The sequence below is a fragment of the Podarcis gaigeae genome (assembly GCF_964106915.1).
Source record: "Podarcis gaigeae genome assembly, chromosome: 1".
Lineage (NCBI taxonomy): Eukaryota > Metazoa > Chordata > Lepidosauria > Squamata > Lacertidae > Podarcis > Podarcis gaigeae.
In genome coordinates, this window is record NC_139678.1 from 128,013,613 (window position 1) to 128,039,124 (window position 25,512).

A 25,512-nucleotide genomic window follows, 5' to 3' on the forward strand; every position below is an offset into this window, starting at 1 on the left:
TGTTTGTTCATTCCTTGAGGTCAGAGCATGCCACATTACTACTGCACAAGGAAATTGAGTAATCTTGAGAGATTCTCCCAGTTAAGGATGCTTTGGGATGAAATGTCTTCTCCTGCTGGGCAAGACTGCTTTTTTCCAGCGCTTTATTGTCTCTGGCCATCTGCAGAGATAGCTGACTCAGTATTACAGAGGGAAACAGGTCTAACCTTGCCTGTCGAATAAATTCCTTTAGGAAAGGAAAAGGATTGCAATCAAGAGCAAAAGGGGGGTATATAAGTTCTAAATCTATAAAACAGAATAAATAACTCAAAGTAGTATTGATGAGATGACTCGTGATGTAACACAGTGATGCTACAGAAACCAAGAGAAAACTGTAATATTCACCATCTTTCTTGCATTGAGACAACCAGTGCTCTTTTACTAGATAAGGAGGTGCTGGAATTTACCACGAATGTCTCCCTTTTTCTCTTAGAATGGCAATGGCACCCGCCTGAGAGGTGCTGGAACTCACATGAGAGGTACCAGAACTGAGTTCCTGTGAGTTCCCCCTGAAAAAAGCACTGGAGATGACCAAAGTTATCACAGTGGTTAAGGCTGGGGATTTCTTAGGAATTTGGGCTCTCTTTACCGCTGGCAATATTTGAGTTATGATGTCCTTGTGATTTCTATACAGTGGAACCTCGTGTTACGTACCGCCCTCCTTACGAATGCTTTGGGTTACGAGCTCTGCTAACCTGGAAGTACATACTTCCGATTGCGAACTTTGCCCCGGGATGCGGGCGGAAGTCGCTCGCTGCTGGCGCAGCAGCAGCATGAGGCGCCATTAGCGAAAGTGCGCCTCATGTTAAGAACGGATTCGGGTTACAAACGGACCTCTGGAACGAATTAAGTTCGTAACTGGAGGTACCACTGTATTGGAAAAGTCTAAAACAGAGATGAGGAACCTGTGGCCCTCCATGTGTTGATGGACTCTTAACAATATCTGGAGGGTCACAGGTTCTTTATCCCTGGTCTAAAGTAAGGGTTAGAAGGGATGAGCAGAAAGCTTGATGCTATGCCACCCTAGAATCTAGACAGAAACCACATAGGTAGAAATTCCTTCCATGCAGACAATTGTGTGACTTCCTCATGTACTTTGTTATATGTGACAAACACGTGTCTTTATTTCTTCTGGGTAGAGGTTGGTGGCAAGCTGTATTTGTTAGTTGCCTACCACATTTGCACCTTGTGAGATTACAAATGTGACTATTTCACACCGGATGAATTATTCACACAGTTCTATAGAAGAGACTTCTATCTAGGAAATGTCATCTTGTGAGAAACAGCCCTGGAAAAGGGTGGGGAAACATTATCATTAAAGAGATTTAAGGATACAGGAGGAAAAATCAGATTGAAATGGATTTAAGACATGTAAACACTTCAAGCATCTAATGCTTTAAGCACATACTGGACAGATTTAAAAGGCATTAGTGGTCTAATTGGGATACTTCAAAACTAATGTTCCTGCTTTTTAAAAACAAGCAAGCAAACAAACTTGCTAATGTCAAAGATTTGTGTGCAGTAAAAATCAGTGTGCGCACCTAGACTAAACATATTCCAACTGACATATGAAATTGCTGAGTGTGTGAAATACATACATAGAAAATACCCTGATGTGCAATTTTTTGAGACAGTACTTAGATTAAAATCTAAATTTAAGTACTACAGTTTATTTGCGATGTATTAAATTGATAATATTGGACATCTAGACACTTGAATCTGTTCTTTATGAATAAACTGAATCAGGGAACTGATTTCATTTTTTTAGGGGCTAGACTACATTGGCATTGTCTAAAAAGCCACAAGGGATATGCAGTCTATGACCCAAGGCTGCTTGACTTGTCAGGATGCCCTTTTCACTGAAGCACACACACACAGACAGGCTTGGTTTAGCATAGTACAAATGAAATGTGATTGGCTTTATATAGATGGTAACATTGTGGAGGAGACAGTACATATTTCCTCATTGTTTCTGGCATGAGGAAAGTCCAGCACTAGCTGGGAGGCTCAGGAAAGTATCATTACCCTCCCCAGAACTTCCCATGTGCTGTTGTCTGCCTCTTTTGGAGGAGTGAGTTTGGAGCCACATATGAACCACCTAGTCTGGTGGGAAGACCCAGCTTTCTCAGAAGAGTCTGCTGGGCCTAGCATTCTGTTCTCACAGTTGCCAGCCCAATGGCAATGGGAAGGCCCAAAGCAAACCCTGAGTGCAACAGCACTCCACCCATTTGTGATTCCTAGCAACCAGAATACTGCCTCCAACAGTGGAAGTAGAAACAACATAGCCATCATGGGCACAAATTCCTGTGAAGTGACATACAGTGGTACCTTGGAAGTTGAACGGAATCTGTTCCGGAAGTCCATTCGACTTCCAAAATGTTCGGAAACTGCAGAGGTTGCATTGGACATTCGGGTTCCAAAGAACATTCGCAAACCGGAACACTCACTTCCGAGTTTGTGGCGTAGGGGGCCGAAACATTCGACTTGCAAGGTCTTCACGAACCAGGGTACGACTGTATATCTGAACTTAAACTAGTAGGCTGCTTTCAAGTACTGTACATGAATTGGCTTTAAATATTAAGCTTATACTATTGAGGTTTCAGGATAGTTTATACTTATGGCTAGCAACCTATTCTTGAGCAAGACATGAATTTACCAATGAATTTACCAATTAAAGCACAGTTTAGAAGTCAAGAAACAAATATTTATTCTACTAATTCTACTAAATTCAATGGTTTCTCAGGAAACAGTCTAAATAATAATAGTCTAAATAAGACTATTGCCTGAACTGTCTCGGGCAGAATGTGCCAAATGCCAGTTTTTGGAAATCACAAATGGATAGAGTGCTGTTGAACTCAGCTCTTGCTTGTGTACAAGATTCTGAACTAGATCTACCACCGGCTTGATACACTATGCTCTTCCTATGTTCTTATGTTAGGATAGTAGCTTTGGCAAGAACAGCTAAAATAATCTCTTGCCATGCCCCTTGTGTACATGATGTAATCTCCAATTTAGTAAATTTGATTTATTGGAAGTAATAGATTCTGCATACTTGACAGAAATTTCCATCATCTGTTAGTCTTTCATCAAGCAAGATAAGGAGAATTTCTGGCTTCTAAGTATAGAAGATGATAAACTTTTAAGATAAAATATGAATATATGACAATGGGATATAAATCCATACTGCTACAAAAATAACTGCAACTTAACCTATGCTCTTGCTTTGCATCCTGATTTTTTACTATCCATTTTTAAATTAACCCAGAATGCTTAGCAAGCTTCTAAATATCAAATTACAGTAAATTTGCCTTTTTGCATTTGAAAATAGAATGAACAGGGTAGGAGTCTATCTCTATTGGTGCTGATATTTATATTTCATATGAATAAATGTATTTAACTGTCTCTTTTGGCTGCTGTTGGAAATGTAACATGTTGGTTCTCAAATGATGCTACTATATAGTTGTTTTGCACAGCTGTTTAATACTGATTTATGACAATACTATTTTAAAAAGAATTGTTTAGATAAGTAAAGGTAAAGGTACCCCTGCCCGTACGGGCCAGTCTTGACAGACTCTGGGGTTGTTTAGATTGTTTAGATTGTTTAGATTGTTTAGATACTAACTTATTATTTGGAGTATCAGTACTCTGAATTCTATTCAGTTGCTTATGTTGTAAGAGTTGTGCCTACAACACATGTTAATCTCTGTGGCTAATTTCTTTTGGTTTTTAAACAGGAAGTGGCTCACCACTGTGGTGAATATTTAGTTGCAGCCTGTGCCTAGACTAGAGTTAGGTGACAAACTCAAATGTTCTTCAAAAGTCAGTACAGTTTAGTTGAAAATGTAGAGCCTAGTTTCCTTATTGAATATATGTATAAAATAACAGAAAAAATACAGTTAAAATAACAGTACAATGCCTAATAAATAACAATACTGTAGATGAAAATTAATTGAGCCTGATTGGCCAAAGACCTAAAACGCTTAAAAAGTAGGTAGCCAGTAGATGAATGGACTTAATTGTCAACACAGGCTGTAAATTAGGTATTAGTGCAAGTTTTTAAGGAGCCAGTATTTGTTCAGGGGATAGTTCTCTATAGCAATCTCTTAGTGTTGACTAACTATTTGGGCCTTGGATACTGCAACAAAAGCATATTGTTATAAATATAAACCATTATGTAGAGCAGTGTTTTTCAATCTTTTTTGGGCAAAGGCACACTTGTTTCATGAAAAAAATCACGAGGCACACCACCATTAGAAAATGTTGAAAAATTTAACTCTGTGCCTATATTGACTATATATAAAGTAATTCTCTTGAATAGGAATCAAATAAACACAAAGAAAGTATTTTATAATTACTTTATTATGAAATAGTAAGTAAACAGAAATATGAACAATTATAAAATACTTTATTTTTAAATCTTGCGAATTTTTCAATTTTTCCCACGGCACACCAGGCAATATCTCGCGGCACACTAGTGTGCCGCGGAACAGTGGTTGAAAAACACTGATGTAGAGCATGGGTAGGCAAACTAAGACCTGGCGGCCGGATCCGGCCCAATCGCCTTCTAAACCTAGTCCGTGGACAGTACGGGAATTAGCGTATTTTGAATGAGTAGAAATGTCAAGTAGAAAATGCATCTCTGGGTTATTTGTGGGGCCTGCCTGGTGTTTTTACACAAGTAGAATGTGTGCTTTTATTTAAAATGCATCTCTGGGTTATTTGCGGGGCATAGGAATTCGTTCATTTATTCCCCCCCAAAAAAATATAGTCTAGCCCCCCACAGGGTCTGAGGGGCAGTGGACTGGCCCCCTGTTGAAAAAGTTTGCTGACCCCGATGTAGAGCTTCGCATTTGGCTTGTCCTAGTCATTGATAAGACATTGAAGAGGAATTGAACTTCCATTTGTCCAGCGCAGCCTTAACATAAGCACTCCAAACAGGAGTGTAATAAAAATGGTTTCTGTTGTGGTTTGCACAGAAACTTGAAATAAGTGCTGGTGGTTTGCTGATTGCATACTTTGTCTTCATTACTATGAGGGATCTTTTAAAACAATGTTAAAGCATATGTGTTTGATGTTTCCTAGTTGAATTCTGTCATGGTTAAAGACTTCTCTTTCCCCTAATATGCCGTAATTAAAACTTGCGGTTACATAAAAGTTTGTCAGACAAGAGTGTTTCCATTACCTCTGCAAATCTAGCAGTGGGAGAGGAATATTCCAGCAACATTGTAGAATATGTGTGATAGAATTTGTAGACAAGTTGATTTGTTCCTATTAAAATATAGGTGCTGAAGTATGGTTTCCCCCTCTCTTTAGGACGGGGGTTATTGGGTTGTTTTTATTTTGATTATATATTTTGATTTTGTTCTGTGAACTGCCCTGAGACCTTCGGGTATAGGGCGGTATATAAAATCAATAATAATAATTTTAAGACACAACACCATCATGTTTTTTGGTGCCTCTTAACATCTGATATCCCTAGACTATTAAACTGAAAATTACTTTCTTAATTCACACATGTGTTACTTTAGATGATGTAAGTTAGTTGTGCTACTAGAATTTTGCAAAGGAAAGAGTATTAATCTGGAGAGAGTCTTAATTTGCTAGAGCAGACTTGTAAATAGCTAAGTGCTTGGATGCCTGTGGCAAGTGAAATTTGTCTGCATGACATAAGATGAGTTTGAATTTCTTCTAGTCATAAAAAGGCACTAGCTGTCTCTTCTCCTCTCTCTTTCTGGAAGACCATCAGCTCTGAAGAATATCATACCCTGTTCACCATTGGGTATATATGTGGTCTCTGTAGAAGAATTCTAATCCCTGTTGAGTTTGTATTGTACACCTGTCTCCCACTCTCTATGATGTGCAACTAAGCTGTGGTCGCAGCCTGATTTGTCCCACTTAGGATTGTGTGTTTGTGTCCCAGCAGGGGACACCCCCATCGTTCAGCCCGGACACTGAGGTCCAGCTCTGAGGGTTCCCTGGCAGTTCCCTCACTGTGAGAGGTGAGGTTACAGGGAACCAGGAAGAGGGCCTTCTCAGTAGCAGTGCCTGCCCTGCGGAACACCCTCCCATCAGATGTCAAGGAAATAAACAACTATCTGACTTTAGAAGACATCTGAAGGCAACCCTGTATTGGGATTTTTTTAATGATTGGTGGGGAATAATAATAATAATAATAATAATAATAATAATAATAATAATAATAATAATATATTATTATTATTTTCCCCACCCAGAGTTCTCCCATTACAACCTTTGCATTCAGACTCAGATTCTTCTGCAACAATTCCAACTATCGCTTAATAATATTTTTTCAGCAGTCCTGTCCCCATCCCCCTAGACCAGATGGCTGCTTGGGATAAACCATCTACTTGGCTGAGATTACACCTGTCTGCTATCATTGGTTGTATTGTGAACACTGCTCACTTCAAAGAGATTGTGCAGTCATTTTTCCCAGGTCCTGCAAACATGTGGCTTCTGCTCTCATTTGAGTCTTATTTTCTCTGCAGAAACTTCTATAGTCAATGTTATGCTCTCCATATGTTGTTGGACTATATCTCCCATCAGACCCAGCCAGCATAGTCAGTGATGATGGGATGGGAGTTTATACTCTAAACAATATCTATAGGGCACTATATTGACTTCCCCTGCTGTTCTGTCCTAAGCAGGGTTCCCGCCTGGGGGATGAGGATGTAGCTAGACCTAGGGTGTATGCTAAGCACAAATTCCAGGGATCCAGGGTCATGTACTGCTAGTCCCAGGTCAAGTAAGCAAAGGTCTAGCACAAGTCAGGTGCCAGCAAGACAAGGTCATATAAAGGAAGGAGGGATCTAGGGAAGTAAAGTTAGGCAAAACAGAGGTTTAGGTTGAAATGCAAGCAAGCTGGGTAGCACCCTAGATAGCTCCTCGTGGCACCTAGGCAGGAAGCCAAACAAGGCAAACTTAAATGTTGTTTTAACACCAGCAACTGAACCTTAAATGGGAATGCACATTCCTCTACGTAGCTAGCTCTGCTCATGATCAGTGGAGCCTCTGTTCTTAAAGGAATGTAGAGGAGGCCGGGGGTTCTTTTGTGGCCTCTGAGCTGAAGTTACTGGAGTCTGAGGACAGCTATGTGCCTTTTCCAGGCACTAAAGGCTGTGGCATAATGTAACCCTCCTGCGAAGGCATGTATGTCAAAGACTGGTTCTATAGGTGAATCCTTTTCCCAGTCCATCATGTCCTCTGTATCCATGGTCTTTTCCCCCTGAGAATGTGGCCATTAGAGCTGTCAGCAATGCCGACTGCATTAAGAATTTTTGGTTGGAATAAAACAGCATTGTATACTGACTCTCACAGTCCATTGATGGTCTTAAAGTCAATACCTTATTTATGATTTTTGTTCTTTAGTAGTTGGGGGCACTTCAGTCCCCCCACTTTCAGGTTTTGTTGGATGCCCAGGTGTGTTGGCATCAAGGGCAATGAACTAGTTGACCAGTCTGCCAAGATGGCGAGCTGCCTTGCTTTAAATCATAAAAATGTACCGCCAAGAGACTTTACTTGTACAGTATTCATTCATTCATTCATTCATTCATTCATCCATTCATTGCATTTGTATCCTTTTTCACCACCTCCCATTTTTAAGTCCAACATGAAAGACTGGTGGCAAGAGCTGTGGGAAGGCCAGACAAACTGTAGGTTTTGAAAGCTGAAACCTGTACTTCAGTTGTGGTTAGCCACCTTACTTAAGAGCTGAAGGAAGAACGTTGTCTTGACAGCACCAGGTTTGAGGGCTGCCAAACTGCTCCTCCAAATGCCACCTGGATGGTCCTTAGGCAGCATGGTGGAGGCAAACTGCAGTGGGGGAAAGTGGAAAAGAGAGGCATTAGACACCCAGAAGCACAAGGGGGGGGGGGGCAGCTCAAAATAGTACTGTAAATAGATTTTTTCAAAATAGCCAAATACGCTTTTAGAATAGTTAAATGCCAAGCTTTTTTGGTAAGACATTCAGGTCTCTTTCTGGATCTCTTGAGCGTTCTAGCCTTTACCTGGAAAACAGAGAGAGCCAGGCAGGGCAACTGTTGCATGTAGCTTTCCATGCCTTCTCAGGCCTAAAAGGGTAAGGGCTTAGGCACTATGAAGTGCCTTGACAGTTCAGCTGCACTCACTTCATTCTTGTGAAAGATGCAAGGGGAAGAAGAGAAGGAGGAGGGGTTGCAACTTAGGCAAGTGGGATGGGTGATGGGTGAGCATTGCCTCAAATCTTATTTGCAACGCTGCAGATACACTGATGCTAACATACCATGGCTTTTCATGGGTTTTCGGCTGGGGCACTTTTGTCTAGTGTCACAAATAGAGTGGTGGTGCTATTAGTAAAACAAATCCCTATCTAAAGAAAAGGCTTCATTGTGTAGTTATTTCATTGAACTGGAGCTGTCTTTGTTCACACAGAGAAAAACTTGTAAACACGGATTAAAATACCTCAGTGGACAATTTAAGAACAAATTGTTTCCAAGCATGGAAGAATGTAAAATCGTACTTGTCAGAATTTGACCTGCTTCTATTCTTAAATTCTATGCTAGACAGTTTCTGTTTGTAGTCCTATTAGTAAGAACAGAAAATTCACTTGCTAAAGGTTTCTGTTGGATTGATCCTTGCCCATCTTAAAGTTTAGAACAACTTTTGTACACTCTTGGGTGAGTTGATGTTTGGCAAATAGTGCAGTTTCTTTAAGGGAAATAAAGGTCAGTTTGCCCGGGGGAAAGTCACATAGGTTTTTAGGAGCTTTTCAGAAAAAGGGACAGAAGCATGGTAGTGAATAGTTGACTTGAATGAGAATGTAGAAAGTGGAGAAACCCAGAGATCAGGAATGGGATGGGCAGATGAGTCATGATAATAGGTAGTGATTTAAGGGTCCCAAGAGAATGGCGAGTGTTGAGACAGAAGGGGTTGCAGTATGTGAGGGTTATGTGGAAAAAGCATTGAGGAGCTGGGAAAATTAAGGAGATGTTGCATGCACTAAAAGGTGGCCTAACAGTGATTCTTATAAATAAATTAGAAGTGTTGAAGAAGCCTACATGTAAAGTATATAATAAAATCAAATCCGGCATGACTATAAACTGCTTTTAACCTTTCCTGATGTGTGAACAGTTATTGCCTGTTACTGCTTTCTGCATAAAAGGCAGAACCATTTAGAACCTTTAATTTATTTATTTTAAAAATACTGTGTAAGCTTCAGTCAATCTTTGCACGCAGTGAAACTAGGTATTTTATTGCGTGACATTCACATTGCCCATACTTTTCTCTAATTCATTCAGGTTTTTTTAATGAGTGCTCTGAAGTGCTGACTTGTTACAATAGTTCTTAATGGCACGCGGGTGGCGCTGTGGGTTAAACCACAGAGCCTAGGACTTGTCAATTCCCACGATGGGGTGAGCTCCCGTTGCTGGGTCCCTGCTCCTGCCAACCTAGCAGTTCGAAAGCACGTCAAAGTGCAAGTAGATAAATAGGTACTGCTCCGGCAGGAAGGTAGGCATTTCCGTGCGCTGCTCTGGTTCGCTAGAAACGGCTTTTTCATGCTGGCCACATGACCCAGAAGCTGTACGACGGCTCCCTCGGCCAATAAAGCGAGATGAGCGTCGCAACCCCAGAGTCGGTCACGACTGGACCTAATGGTCAGGGGTCCCTTTACCTTTACCTGCTCCTTTAGTACACCCATTCATTAATGCTTACTTCGTCCAATCCAGCCCTCTCTCTCTGTAGATCTCTGTTGTGCTATAGTGGAGGTGAAGCTGTGTTTTTAAGTGGGATGAATTGATGTTACTTTGCCACAAAACCAGAGCTATAGGGCAGTTTCCCTATAGGGTTATAGTCTCTGATCTTCAGTGGTAGTGTGGCAGATTTCACCCTTATAATCACCGCTACAGGCCTAAAGTGAAAATGACATATAACTGTGAGGTGTGGAGTCTCCGTTACACATTAAATTTATTGCAGATGAGTGAATTGTGGGTGAACTACTACCTTAGCCCCAACCTCTGCTAAACATTCCAGGCCCGGTGTCTAGGCTCTGACAGACGTACAAGTTAGGAGGCTGAGCTGCATTGTGTGGCTGTTGTATCTTGGGCGCCAGTGAGTCAGATTTTCCAGCCTTTCCTCTGATCCTCGAAGGAGGGGAGAAATTTGTTCAAACTGTCAACATGGCTCAGAGAGCTTACAAGGCCACAGACATGGCACTTCATTTATGAGGGCATGGCATTTATTTTTGCTCCCTCTGGTGAGTCCATGTTTAAATGTTATATATCTTGGTATGGAGAAACTTTCATTTTGAGAGTGGTTCCAAACCTGTTGGCATGGGGGACACATTCTGGTGTTGGAGGAAACAAAATGTAGCAGTGTATCACCACCACTCCTATGCCAGGGGTCACCAGTGTTGTGCTTGCAGGCATATATGTGCATGCAAGTCTCTGGTACCCACAGGGTTTCCCAGTGCCCCCACCCCCCAACTGTGCTGGAACATGAATCTGTGATTGCAGTAGGCAAAACTGGAACAATGCTGCTGTATGGTTATCTGAGAACGCTCTGGAGCTGGCAAAATGAACACTTTTTAAATACAATTTTTATTAATTTTTTGTTTACAATTTCAGATAAACATTTTACATCCTTAAGATATCAGTGACTTCCCTTCTTCTCTTTCCATGGTTCATTTAGCATTTCTTTTATCCCTGAATATTTTACAAAACAACTATACCAATCGGTTTTCCATTATTACATCCATCAAAACTTATTTACACTGTTGAATTTATCTTAATGCTGCCAGCGTTTTCAGCTGCACACAATTATTTTCCATATACTGTATTCAATAAACATTTTCCAATCTTCTTTAAACATATGTTCTTCTTGTTCTCTTATTCTATATGTTAAGTCTGCAAGTTGTGCATATTCTGTCAACTTAAGTTGCCAAGCTTTTTTGGTTGGGACCTTGCTCATTTTCCATTTGGGGACTAACAAAACATGGGCCACAGTTGTTGCATGCATAAATCACCTTTTCTGACACCTGGGAATTTCAGTCTGAGTTATCCCCAACAGAAAGGACTCTGGGTTTTTTTTTGGGGGGGGGGAAGTAATTTCAAACATTTTTTTTTCCAATTCATTATGAATCATTTCCCCATGCTCTTTTACCCTTTTACATGTCCAAGCAAAGTGAACAGTATTAGTTGCTTTCGTCACCTTGTTATAGGCATGACCATGTGTTTGTAAGTGCTTTTGGTCATCTTTGCAATAAAACTTGTTCCATGGTGCTTTATAGCTTCTGGCTTCTCTGGGAACAAGTTGCTTTGCAGCACTGGAGAGGACACGTAGCAGGAATGATTGCATCAATAGCCCCCCATATTTCACTGTTCCAAAATGTGGCTAGGACCATGAAACAATCCTAAGCCTTGTCAACCATAAAATATGCTAGTGCATTAAAGGATCTGTTGATAAGCAATAGCAAAATTGTAGAGAGATGGGGTTGCAATTATTTGCCTCACTTCGACAAAGTTAACGGGTTAAAGCAGGGGCATTAAGGAAAATGGGCTGTAGCCCCTCAAAAAAAAATGCCTGCTATAAAGATAGTTGCAGAATAGAGTTTCAGTTGCATCTGATGAACTTGGTGCTTTAGAAACAGATAACCAGATGGTCAGCTTTTCTGTTTTCATCCAAATGGACTCTGACTGTTTTGACGCTGAATCATATTTCTGCTGTTGCCAAAACTGATTTCACTGGTTACTTTAAAAAGCAAATTACTAGCTTTGAGTTGAAAGATGACTACACGTTTGGCTTGCCGTTGACTCTAGAAATGCTGCTCTTGCTAAAAACGTTGGAGTGCTGATTTATTGACTGCATTCACTTGGCACTGGTTGGAATAATAGATACGGGAAGGGAGGATGTAACCTTTGCAAGTTTTGAAGATTATGTATTTCTTAGCTGGTGTTCCCTTAGCTGTGAGTTTTGAATAGCTCACAGCTTCTTTTCCCTCATATTTTCTTTGCTGTTACTTGAAGCAGAACAAACCATGTCATGAGGCACATGGCTAGTCATGAGATACATAGTACAAAGAGGAGGATGTTCTCCTGCCAGCTATATAGGGGGATATGTGACACTTCAGATGCTCTTGGACTTCAGCTCTTAGCAGCCTCAGTCCCGTGAACTATACGCTTTGTATGTTTTATTCAGTCTATGAATTGTTGCTTGATTTGAATACAGGGGTACCTGGGGTTAAGTACTTAATTCATTCCGGAGGTTCGTACTTATCCTGAAACTGTTCTTAACCTGAAGTACGACTTTAGCTAATGGGGCCTCTTGCTGCTGCCACGCCACCGGAGCACGATTTCTGTTCTCATCCTGAAGCACTATTTCTGGGTTAGCGGAGTCTGTAACCTGAAGCGTATGTAACCTGAAGCGTATGTAACCCGAGGTACCACTGTACAGGACATTGGGGAGATTTAGTTAGATGCAGCAAACTGGATATCAGGCATCCGTTAACTTTACATCTGATCCTGGACTTCTGCTTTTAGCTTATCTGGGGGAAAACCAATCACTAATCGGGGTTTGCATGTAACAAAAAGCCAAACCACGCAGCAGCATAGCCAAGGAAAGGCACTCAAGCAGCCACAATCTTCCCTCCAGGAACCTGGTTATTTGCTTGTTTGCACGAAGCCTGGTTTGGCTTCCCATATGTACAAATGAAGCCAGTATCTTGTGAATATTGTATAGAAAATGCTGATTAGGTATTCAGGAAGAAACCGCTTTGGAGTTCACTTGAGTTAGGAAGGGTAAGAGTGATAAATCGATGGGTTTCCCTGCCCCTTTTCCTGTATTTATATTTGCAGTGGTTATGGTAATCTATGTTAGACTAAAACCAGGGTGCAGTATTTCATTCATATTGGCCAATTTTGGTATAAATGAATGTGTCCAAAAAGGGCACAAGAAATATCTCCAGACACTTGGGCACCAAAAAATCTGTTGTGGGCAGGATATCCGCTATAGTGCATCACAACAATTTCCAATTACAGATAGGTAGCCGTGTTGGTCTGCCATATGAGCTTTCGTGTGCATGCACACTTCTTCAGATACTTCAGATTCTTTGTGTGTATCTGAAGAAGTGTGCATGCACACGAAAGCTCATACCAAGAACTGACTTAGTTGGTCTTTAAGGTGCTACTGGAAGGAATTTTTTTTTGTTTTAACAATTTCCAAAATATACTTCAAAGGTTGAATTGTGGTTTTTGGAGAGAGTGATAGGTGGGTGCACAGATTACACTTGCATGTACACCTGTCCTCGTTGACTGAGAAGTTTGTGTTTATTATCTCACCAAACTAGGCAACCTTTTTCTCAGTTGTTGCTGTTAGAGTCTATATATCACCCTATACCCAGAGATCTCAGGGCGGTTCACAGAACAAGATCAACATAAACACCACAATCTATATAATCAGTGCTTTTTTTCTAAAAAAATGTTTAGCGGTACTCTCATTTTCCTACTCATATTGAAATACTGCTCCTCAATGAGGCCAAATTTAGATTCACAAAATGTGTACATTAGTGGTATGCGTACCCCTGCACCCCTCCAGAAAAAGCGCTGTATATAATCAAAATAAAAACAACAACCCAATAACACCCACCCACCCCCCAGTTTACATTTATATGTAAATACTGCTCTCTCGGAGGTCTCTGGGTGCCATTAATCTGTACAATGAGTGGGAAGGGGGGGGTGGAAGAGGAGCTGCCAGACATGAATGTACTCTGCGCATTGGCCCAAGGTGTGGGAAGGTTCAGAGAGAGAATGTCACCTGTTACCTCAAAGTAGTTCATATGAAAATGTTGCATTTCTGATTATTTTGCTTTTCCCTTTCAGTCAACAGATAAGCAACGGGCCCTAGAAGAAACCAAAGCATATACAACACAGTCTTTAGCTAGTGTAGCCTATTTGATCAACACCTTGGCCAACAATGTTCTACAGATGCTGGATATCCAGGCATCCCAGCTTCGGCGTATGGAATCTTCAATCAACCACATTTCGCAAGTGAGAAAACTTGGTCTTTATGTTTGCTTAGTTTGTATCAAGCACCTAGTGTGGTACAGTGAATAGGATGGGACCCAGATCATAAGGGGGGGGGGGATCCGAATTCAGTCCACTAAATGCATTTGATGACCTTGGACAAATCAACATCTTCACAAGGTGGTTGTGAGGATGAAATTGTACAACCTTCATGTGGTGGAAGATTAGGAAACTCATAAGAGATGTTGCCACAGATACAACTTGAAAATACTGGAACACATGTATGTGACCATAACACGAACGTAGTTTTTAGAGGAGGAAAATCCATAGGCATGCCACCCATAGGCATTTCCTCCATAACACGCACAGACATTTCCCCTTACTTTTTAGGAGGAAAAAAGGGAGTGTTATGGTGCAAAAAATACGGTAATTTGACTTATCAGTATGATCTGGAAAAACTACCTTACTGCAGTTTGCAATAGCAGGTCAAACTTTCTTAAAAAGTAAGATGACTTGTTTTCTTTTTGCCTTCAAATGGTGTTTTAATGAAGACATTTTGGGGAATAATTCTAGTAGATTGGGAAAAAATCCAGTGGCGTGCATTTCTCCCCTTTTCTCCTGTTACCTTGACTTTTGTTAGTTTAAAATCTTGATCGTCTTTCTAAAATTTGTAATTTTGATATGCATTATTAATCCAGGCAAGGGTAGTATAGAGAATGAAATGTCTTTCTGCTAGGAAATCGATTACTCCTTTTTAAATATCATAAATGTTTCTCCTGGAGCTTTAAAAAAATAATAACAACAACTTCATTGTGAAGTCTCAATTCCACTTGCTTAACGCCGAATAGGAAAATTTCTTCATAGCCTGCGTGTAAAGAGCTTTGATTGGAGCAGACCTTGCCGTTCTCTATTCTACAGTCTCTGTTATAAAACAGTATATGCATAATGGGACATGACTCATGAAGGTTCCTAGCTGGGCTACATGAAAATTTCCAGTGTAACATTAATATACACTGATTGTTGTGAGATAGTGAAAGTTAAAAGATTTAAATGTAATTTGTGATTGTGCACTGTAGGTCCCAGTTTTCAGAATGAGTGTTTTGTTTTGTTTTCTGGATACCCCTACTCTCTGAAAAAAACAATAACAATTAAAACAATAATTCTGGCCAGCTAAAAACTATTAACTCATTCATGCAAAATGTTGTAAATATTGAGGTGGTATGATTTTAGTAGAGGAGAGTTATGTTTATAAAATTTGTTAGAATGTGCAATGTATTAATAGTTTAAAGCAAGCTAATAGAGCTTTAATGATATTTGAAAGGCAGATTTTGAAAATTGAAACATTAAAAAATATTTTTGATAGCACTTTTGTAGAGAATAATTTCTTTGCCTTGGTGGTTTTTTAACGAGCTTTTAAAAGACTCTTATGATAAGTTCATCAAAATAGAAGTCTCTACATGACTGGATAAAGGCAGTATGGTTTTTCTTTTTTTGCTCAGTTAAAAGATGTATGGCAATTGCATAGTAGCACTTTATTTTTCTTCACTGTCTAATCTGACTTGCCAGTTTCCTAAATGACCAATTGTGCCAGTGGCTTTCCCATCCAGTATTGTTCTCCACATTCAAGTATAATTTGACCTCCTAGCGAAAGTTGATCTATTGGATCCTGCAAGGAAGCAAAAACATTTCAAGGGAGATCCTGGTGGTTAGGCCCGATTCATGTTTTTTGCATGATGCCATGTTGCAGAATGAGGTCAGGGAATGTCACCAGGTGACACCCTCATATCCATCTCCCACAATGCAACCTGTTGCAAAGCAAAGTTGTAATTGTCTGCTTGCTCAGCAGAATCTTTCCTAGTAATGTTTGGAATGGCCTTTGTTGGTAGCAGCATAACTGTAACCATTTGTATAACATAAGAGGAGATAGCTTTACAGAAGGAATCTCCTGGGGGAATCCTAGGGCCTGGTGCTGCTTATCTACCACTTCTTCCTGTACAAACATTGAGGCATGAGCAGTATGTGTGGTTCGTGTTTCAGGAAATGACATCTCTGCCAGGACATCTGCTCAAGTTACTTTTCCTAACAAGAAAATTAAAGCTGACATTTGGGGGAAATGTTTATAGCGAGCATGGTAAACACCACAACAATATATGCTATCTATCAGTCGTCAGAAGCATCAGAGGCTAGCTTTTAAGTCTTGCTATGTTTACTTACTTACCGTATTTTTCCGTGTATAAGATGCCCCCATGTATATTTGGGGACTCCAATTAAGAAAAACACCCCTCAGCACTACCCATATATAAGACGAGCCCCAATTTTAAACCTAATTTTTTGTTTCAAAAACCTAGTCTTATACTGTACACAGAAAAATATGGTATATAGCATTAATAGGATGCTTTTATGGTAACATTCCTACTTAATTCAGGCATTTTAGATTCCCCCATCCCATTTAGGCAAATATGAAAATACTGTACAGTATATCTATATAAACCAAAAATTCTGATATTAAATAAGAATAAATATAAATTATATTGGAACTTAGGGGAAAATTAGAGTTATAGTAATGACACCGACTAGCTTGCTTAATGTGTCTTAAATAAATTCATTTTACCGGTCATTAATCTCTAATATTTTAATTATTTTATGCTCGCAGACAGTTGACATACATAAAGAAAAAGTGGCCAGAAGAGAAATTGGCATCTTGACCACAAATAAAAACACTTCAAGAACTCACAAAATCATTGCACCAGCCAATCTGGAGAGACCAGTTCGCTATATTAGAAAACCTATTGATTATACAATCCTAGATGACATTGGACATGGGGTGAAGGTAAGTGGTAATGTGGGATAATTCTGATTTATGAGTCTCCCTGTATGTTTTCAGAATGCAAAGATTTGTATGCAGGACTCCTTCCCTCTTCCAAACGGCAGCATGGTCCTTTTTACTGCACTCCTATTATTCCTTCTGTATCTCAGTCTTTAAAAAACAAAAGCCCCAGCCTCCCTGCTTTTCTGTCTACTTGTGATATCTGTATTTTGAGAAATGGGTAGAAGGCTTTCAACATGGGAAAGAAAGCATTTGGTGCCATTCCCTTCCTTTGGATTCGGTTGTCAAACAGTACCTTTGTGACAACAGGGTATGTCCCTCTCCCTTTTCTGTTTGCATGTCCCAGATGTTGTCATGACCCAGATATAATGTCACCATGTGTGTGGCATTGGCCTCCAAGATCAAATTTCCAGATTTGCATGATTTGCAAAATCTAGGGACTAGCTTCCTGTGTGTCTGTACTTGGAATTTTTAAATCACGAGAATAAATAAAAATAATAGTTAGGCTTCAGTCTGCATGTAGTTCTAACAGCCCTTGTAGCTGAGTCTAACAATGCTAACAATTGTGAGTCAAGTTACATGTGCAGTTTGTCTGCTTGTTTTGTGCAGATACACATCTGATTGCATGTTCAAATTTTGTTCAGATTCTTGCATGTCTTTTCCTAAAATACCCTTTCCCTGTGGTATTTTTGCAATTCGTTAGGCATATCTCAAGAGTAATGTGAATATGAATGATTTGCAAGGCTTACAGCCATTCAGTCAGAACTTTGCAGCAAGATAATGGCATAGTGGCATGCCATTTTTTTTATTTCCTTGGGAATTATTTGAGCTTGCAGAGAAATAAATTTGTAGTGCAACCCTAACCATACCTACTCAGAAGTAAGTCCTCTTGAATTCCATTGGGCTTACCCCCAGGTAAGTGGGGTTAGGAGTGCAGCCTTAGTTACTCATTTGATGGCTCCTGAACTACAGGCATTACATGCCTGTTTACATTTCAAAAAAGTGGAGATAAATCTCATCAGTGAAGCCATAATGAATGTTTAAGTACACAAATATATTCCAACATTCTTCGCTTGGAGGCAAGTGTCATTTTAATTAGTTAACTTCACTGAAAATGCACAATTTTTGAACAAGTACTAGTCTTAAATATTGATGAATTTGAAACCTATTCTATAGTGCCTTTTAAAACGCATGTCTATAAGCTTTTCAGATTCTTACAAAGCTGAAATTGCTGTACCATTTACACTAATGTTTACCCTTGGAGTGTAGAAAATATAGTGTCTCTTTGATTTATGGAGTTACATTCTCTTTTCAGCAGTGTAAATATCAGGGAGACAAGTAGTGCATGCACACTGTATTATCTGAAAGGGAAATTCTGAATAAAAAAACTTTTGAAGAAAGAAAAATGCATAGACAGTAGTTACAGTGTTATACTATCTTTAATCATTAAAGCTTTAAAAAATGTGGTAATCAGTTGTAGAGCTCTTTAAGTAGCCAAATAAAACCTAATGCTGATATTTAGAGGTTTTAGTTCAATTCCACTCTGAATTAGCTGCTCTGCTTATTATTATTTTTTGTAAAAACATAACATTAAAAAATCCTTGGTTTTTACAATTATAATACGAATAAATTATTTGTAATAGCTTCATGAACAATCTGGTTTTAAAGGTTATTTTGAAAAAAGGTTCTGCAGAGCGATGATAAACCATGTCTATGAAAATCTTTTACAAAAGTTACTTTTTTTAGCTACATCTCACAAGTAGAGTGCATAAGCTGGACCCATGACTGGCTTATCAAGCAGAGTTGATGAGAAAAAATAAATTTTGGGGTTTTAATTTAATAAATCAAAAATTGTAATGTGTATATTTGATCAAGTAGTGTATGCAGTTCCATGAAACCTCCTTTAATGATGTTAGGTTAAACAGCAGAAGGCTTGTGAGAACATCTATATTGGGTAAAGTTTGGTCACACTCATTGTCTCTGGTATTGAATGGGAGTTGTGAAATATGCCACACATATAATTAAAAAACCTGAAAATTATTATTTCTCAATTGGTTGAAATTTGTACATGCAGTAGTAAGATTTGCTTCATATTACTCTAAATAATTTTTTTAACTTAGTCCATGTAGAAATAAGATGTTGGTTGCCAGAGGTTGTTTCATGGGCGGGTTAATAGTGGCTCTCTAGTTGTCTCTCAGGGACGCGGGTGGTGCTGTGGGTAAAACCTCAGCACCTAGGATTTGCCGATTGCATGGTCAGCGGTTCGAATCCCCGCGGCGGGGTGCGCTCCCGTCGTTCGGTCCCAGCGCCTGCCAACCTAGCAGTTCGAAAGCACCCCCGGGTGCAAGTAGATAAATAGGGACCGCTTTATAGCAGGAAGGTAAACGGCGTTCCGTGTGCTGCGCTGGCTCGCCAGATGCAGCTTGTCACGCTGGCCACGTGACCCGGAAGTGTCTGCGGACAGCGCTGGCTCCCGGTCTATAGAGATGAGCGCACAACCCTAGAGTCTGGCAAGACTGGCCCATACGGGCAGGGGTACCTTTACCTTTACCTTTTAGTTGTCTCTCATGAAATAGTGTTTGAAACATTGAGTGCTGACATTGGAGTTAATAGTGTCTTAAGATGGTTATAATAGTGGCTTTATAAATTTCATCTCGAAAACCATTACATATTCTGCTTTAATCACTCTTTCTATGATCTACTGATACATTATTTTGTTGATGCTAAATGCTTAACTTCTTTCTTTCCCCCCCTTCTCTCTTCATATCCTGAAGTTTCAACTAACCTTTCAATGCTTTTCTTCCTTACCTCTTTTATTTGCTTCATTTATGCATTAAGTGGTTGCTTAGATTTAAGGTAAGAAACGACAGGGCTGAATTTCATTCTTATTCTTCAGACTATTACATTCGGGGAGAGTGTTAATTTCTGGTGGCTGGGGTGGGAGGGAATACCGCCTTGAACACTATTCTTTGGTCTTAAAACATTTTTTAAAGCATAACAAAATGATGACCATAAGGATCTGGATAATGGATGATTTTCATGATAAAATTTATATATTTGTGACCTCTGATCTCCCCCTGTGTAATGATCTTTTTATCCTATATATGATGTGATTTGATTACTTTTATGAATAGTGCTTGAATTTGCAAGCTTGCCTGTCTTGAAAAATCAAAAGTAATGTGGGGCATGATTCTTTTATGAAAAAGTGATGTTTACCAGTTAACCATTTACAGCCCACTTCTGGGACTGCCAAACCTGCTAGGAAATACGTATAGTACTTACATTAGACTGTTATTGCAAGTCAGTACACTGGCACAAATAGCTATGCTCAAATAAAAAACGTAAACTATATTGTGAGACTGCCCTTATTTACATGGATTCCCCCACACTTTGTAGCTTTGAACGGTATTAAGAAGAGCTTAACATTTTTCTCAGTGTTGTCATGCTTGAATACATTCATTCATGTCATGGTGCTTGCAGTCCAAAGTTACAATATAGAAAAAGATGGGCATGCCTAAATTCCATTGGAAATCAATCTGATTGAAATGCTTGATGGTATTTAATCTGTGATCCGACTCTTTTAGAATTGCATCCAAAGACATTTTTAAAATTCAGTTACTTTTGTGTGTGCTCAAGGGTTTCCGGCATCCAGTGGGTTTCTGGTTTTTTATTGGAACAACATATTCTTTCCAGTCCTTGACATGTCAGGAATTAGTTGTTGTGCAACCTATCTGACTTGCCAGCTTGGAAAAGCACATTGCAGATCCCCCTGAGCACATGGAGCTAATTGTGTAGCTCCCATTGGAAAAGCAGCGGAAGATTTTGAAATCTGGTTGAAACTAATTAGAAATGTAAAGATCAGGTAATTGATTGTTCACTATGTTTAATTCTACTAATAATTAAAATGTAATTTAACATAAGGAAACCTTCTTCAAGTTTGGAAATGTGGAGCATGCTTTCCGGTGTCATGAGAAACAACAGTGTTGGGGAAGAATTAAGCCAAATTCGGGTTTAGGAAATGAAATTATTCCTAACTTGCTCTGCATACTCAAATTATTTCCAGCAGCTTCATAGCTTAGATGAGAGATTCTTTAAGGATAGGGGGGAAAATAGCTTCTCATAAAAATGGATCAACATTGCATAATTGCTCCATCTTAAATATTTCTGCATATGTGTTTACTGCTTTCCAACATCAGTTTAGGAGTTTGAGAGTTGGTGCTCAGTTGGAACTGAACTTGAAGTAGCAAGCAAGCAGCATTTCTTATCCCCTTTTCTGAGGATAGCATTTCATCATTGGCTTTCATAGTTATTCTAAGAATGCCTTTTGTTTTGTTAAGAGCGGAATTACCATAGAATCATACAGTTGGAAGGGACCACTAGGGTAATATAATCCAGCCTCCTACAATGCAGGAATCTTTTGCCCAACATGGGGCTCAGACCCATTGAGACGAAGAGTCTGAGCTAGACTGAGTGGAATTATCCATATGAAATTGCTGTTCCAGCTTGGAACATGTGTCTTCAACACCCATGCTTATTAATTCACCAACCCATAATTTAGCCAGTTTATCTACACTTGGAATCTGCCATCTTCTGTCAGTGATTGGCGGGTATCTGCAGCTAGTTTAAAAAGCAGCCAACACTAGAATCGTTAATGGATCCCTTATCCCTAGCTTCTAGATGCCTACTTAGTATGTTGTCTTGCATTACTTTAAGAATATAGTCAGATTTCAGGAAGAGCAACCTATCAGTCTTCAGAAGGTAGTTAAGAAGCTGTTTAATGGTCTATGGAGGATACTTTTAAGAATGTGCTTTTAAGAATGAGCTCCTTGAATGGGTAGCATTCAAATGTGAGGCAATGATTGAAGGTGATAAAAAAATATATCTGATGTAACTGACCATGGTAAGGAGATCTCAGCCCCCAAAGCAGATATGTCACTCTCACCTTAATTTTCCAAGTACCGTATTTTTTGCACTATAAGACTCACTTTTTCCCTCCTAAAATGTATGGGGAAATGTGTGTGTGTCTTATGGAGCGAATACAGGCTGCACAGCTATCCCAGAAGCCAGAACAGCAAAAGGGATTGCTGCTTTCACTGCGCAGCGATCCCTCTTCCTGTTCTAGCTTCTGAGATTCAGAATATTTTTTTTCTTGTTTTCCTCCTCCAAAAACTAGGTGCGTCTTGTGGTCTGGTGTGTCTTATAGAGCGCAAAATACGGTATATTTGAGCTGAAAATGGTGAATCCATTTGTGTGCCCATGCCCTTAACTGGTATAAATTTTGACAAAAGGGGGTGCAATGCAGAAAGGGACTTTCCCTTGATATATTTATTTAATTCCATTTATGGACCAATAAAAACATTCTACTACTAGGCTGACTGCAGAGGCGTACACATTCTGCATTTCCAGTGTTGGGCCTCCTCAAATCCTCAAAATCCAAGTCTTCTATCATATTGGCCAGGTGGTCAATATGATGCCCTTCAGGTGTTGTGAACCAGAACTCCCATCACCCTGTCCATGCCAGCTGGGGGGTGGGATCTAACAACCCCTGGGGAGTAGCTTCTCAGATATAGCTGGTTTTTGTGTGCACTGGAGCACATATGTATTGTTTGTCAGGTGTTGCAGTTGAACCAACCCTGTGCGCAGATCCTTTGTTCCCTTTGCCAGGTTCATGGTTTTGGGTGAAGTAGGAAAGCCTCAGCAGTTGTACAGAATTTCCCCCCTACTCCTCATGCTTGGCCACTTACCGTATTTTTCGCTCTATAGGACGCACTTTTTCCCCTCCCAAAATTGAGGGGAAATGTGTGTGCGTCCCATGGAGCAAATGCAGGCACCTTGGCTTCAGCAATAGCAACGCTGAGCCTCCAAAGCGCAGAGGGAGCACTCCCTCCACGCTCCGAGGCTTCGGTTGCTTTTGCTGAAGCCTGGGGAGTGAGAGGCGTTGGTGCGCACAGACCCCTCTCCTCTCCAGGCTTCAGGGATAGCCGCACGCAGCCCCTCCGGCAGGGAGAGGCTGCATGGGGCTATGGCTTCTTTAGCCCCTCGCAGCCTCTCCCAGCAGGGAGAGGTTGCGCGGGGCTAAAGAGGAAGCCAAAACAGTGAGCGGGATCCATCCCGCTGGCTTCCTTGGCTTGTGCCATAGCCGCGTGCAACCCCTCCGGCAGGGAGAGGTTGCGCGCAGCCTGTACGCTGCTCTTTGGGAAATATAAAAAAAAGTATAATTGACAAAGACTGTTCTCTGTTTGTTGAAGCTTCACAGTTCATTCTGAAGATAAATTAAGAACCTCTTCTTTCTCTCCCCTGCTTTCCAGTTATTGAGTTCGGGAAAATACATATATATTTGGGATACTTAAACAATTTTGTAGCTTATTTTTCCTTTCATTGCTTGTTACACCTCTGTCGGCTCCTAGTTTTCTGAACTAAGTAGTAGAGCTGAGTACAAGAAAATGGGGCTATGTATGTTTTGTAAAAGATTCCATCTTTTTGCATCCTCCTTGAGGGTGTTGATTCTTTAATCTTTTCATTTGCACAGACTTTCCCCCCCTTTTACCCCTAGCTTCTTGCCAATCTGGATACTGTTAAATCAAAGCCGTGCAATGAAAATGGCAAACATCTTAGTCATTTCTGGCTTCTAAAATAGCCATGTAAAATCAAAGTTGCTTCTCTTTTAATGTCAGGCATATGTGCCACAATCCTGAAACCTTTTCAGCAATGCTAAGGGTTTGATCGTCCCCACAGAAACTTTTGCTTTCTTTTCTTAGAAGTCTAAAATATCTTGTCATTTAACAAGCTGCTTTTGAAAATCCTTGTGTCAAAATCAGTTTGTGTGTTGTGGAGCTGTTTTGCTGTAAAACCCAAGCTCCAAACACAACAGGGTTTATTGTTCCCTAGATTGTGACCACGGAAATGAAATTGAATATGGTGGGTTTCCTTCCTTCGCACTTGCATCCTAAAAGGACACACACGTGAAAATGCTTACATTTTGTAATCTATATTAGCTTTCTAAAGGCTTCTTAACTTGTTGCAGTGTTCACATTCATGCTAAAAGTGGCCACATTAGTTTTTCCTCTTTATGTGTACATGCTGATGATCTGTGGCCAATCATGGCTCCTGTTGTAGCAGAGTGACTATATCTGCTTCAAAGACAACATACTTTGTGTGAAGTAGCTCTCAACCTATTTTAAGATAAATTCTTGTTCTAAATGCTGTGATTTTTGTGTGGAAACCCCACAAGGTCACAGAAATTTTCATTGCACCTCTGGCGGAGGACAAAAGCCCAGTGATTGTGAGAGGTTGAGTCACACACAATCCTAAAAGAAAAATCATGGAGTTTACCATATTTTTCTGTGTACAAGACTAGGTGCCCCCCCGCCCAATAATGTCAAAAATCAGTGGGTGTCTTATACATGGGCAGAGGGTGGACTGGCGATTGGTTGTTGCCCCCAAAATAGGGGTCGTCTTATACATGGGGGCGTCTTATAGACGGAAAAATAAGGTATTTTTTTTAAAGAAAACCAGTTTACTAGCTTGCCTTTTAGTGTGTATCGAACCTGGATAAATATTTCCATGCCTAGTAGTGAATGTTGGATATTGTATGTAGAAAACGCAGTGTAGTGATCTCGAAAATTTATCCAGAAGAAAAAGTGAAGGCATGTTATTTAGCTGCATTTATACAACAATCCTGTAACAATCATATGGGCCAGTTATTGGGGATGGACAGACAACTTTTGGATCCAGCTTTGAAATTTGAAAACTTAGTTTTCCCAGATTCAAAGATCTTTCAAGGTTGTGGTGTCTTTTCCATAATGCTCTACCTCATGCTCCACGATGTGGTGGGCGATCCTGTCTTGTGAAAGTGTTGCTTTTTAAAATATGAAATTTTAGATTCATAGTCCAGGGATAAGGTAGCTTTCCTAGCAGCGCGCACTCATACACACACACACACACACACACACACACACACTCTTTCCATACACATACACAAACACAAGTATTAGTTTTCCCATGTTTGTGATTTACGTGGAAACATGCAGTGAATTTTTTTCTTTTTTAAAAAAATCAACCCACCGTGATGCTGATGAACACAAAACATTAAATTATTCATACCTTGCATTTGCAGCATCGTAAATGTAATTTGTCATCAGCATCTCATGAAACAGATCAATAAAATGGCTACCAATCCTTAAAAAATGAGGTGATCTATGGCAGAAATAACTCTTGGTGATATAGTCTTTCTTTTATACACAAAATGTCACTTCTTATTTTTTTTTTAAAAGGCCATATTTTATTAGGGTGGTGTTGCAAGTGAAGCTTCATTTCATATATGAAGTTGATTTATGAAAGTGCTTAGTGCAGATAGAAAGTGTCCAAATAGATACTTTGGGGGAAAAATCTTTTGGGAAAGGCTGCAGTGTTTAAACTATAAAGCTGAAAGACCAGGCTTCCTCAACCTCGGCCCTCCAGATGTTTTTAGCCTACAACTCCCATGATCCTTAGCTAGCAGAGCCAGTGGTCAGGGATGATGGGAACTGTAGTCTCAAAACATCTGGAGGGTCGAGGTTGAGGAAGCCTGTGAAAGACTCTGTGGGACCAACACAAGCGCCCTTGAATGACAAGGATGAAGGGTGCAGAAGCAGC

At 40.0% G+C, this 25,512-nt stretch overlaps 1 protein-coding gene and 1 long non-coding RNA gene across 17 annotated transcripts in view; one reads left to right on the forward strand and one right to left on the reverse strand.

Annotated features, from left to right (window-relative positions):
• LOC310833437 overlaps positions 1-25,512 on the reverse strand; it is a 309,440-nt gene that overhangs the window by 67,168 nt on the left and 216,760 nt on the right. The gene's annotated exons all lie outside the window — the stretch shown is intronic.
• ABI2 (abl interactor 2) overlaps positions 1-25,512 on the forward strand; it is an 82,932-nt gene that overhangs the window by 36,855 nt on the left and 20,565 nt on the right. For 9 of the 16 annotated variants that reach the window (XM_083709748.1, XM_083709745.1, XM_083709753.1 and 6 more), the window contains exons 2-4: positions 13,908-14,075; positions 16,705-16,881; positions 19,717-19,734. In XM_083709748.1, coding sequence (XP_083565874.1) covers positions 14,013-14,075; positions 16,705-16,881; positions 19,717-19,734 — 258 coding nt within the window. In that variant the 5' untranslated portion in view covers positions 13,908-14,012. The remainder of the gene's footprint in view (positions 1-13,907; positions 14,076-16,704; positions 16,882-19,716; positions 19,735-25,512) is intronic. The other 7 variants (XM_083709757.1, XM_083709758.1, XM_083709754.1 and 4 more) reach the window with 1 other exon arrangement.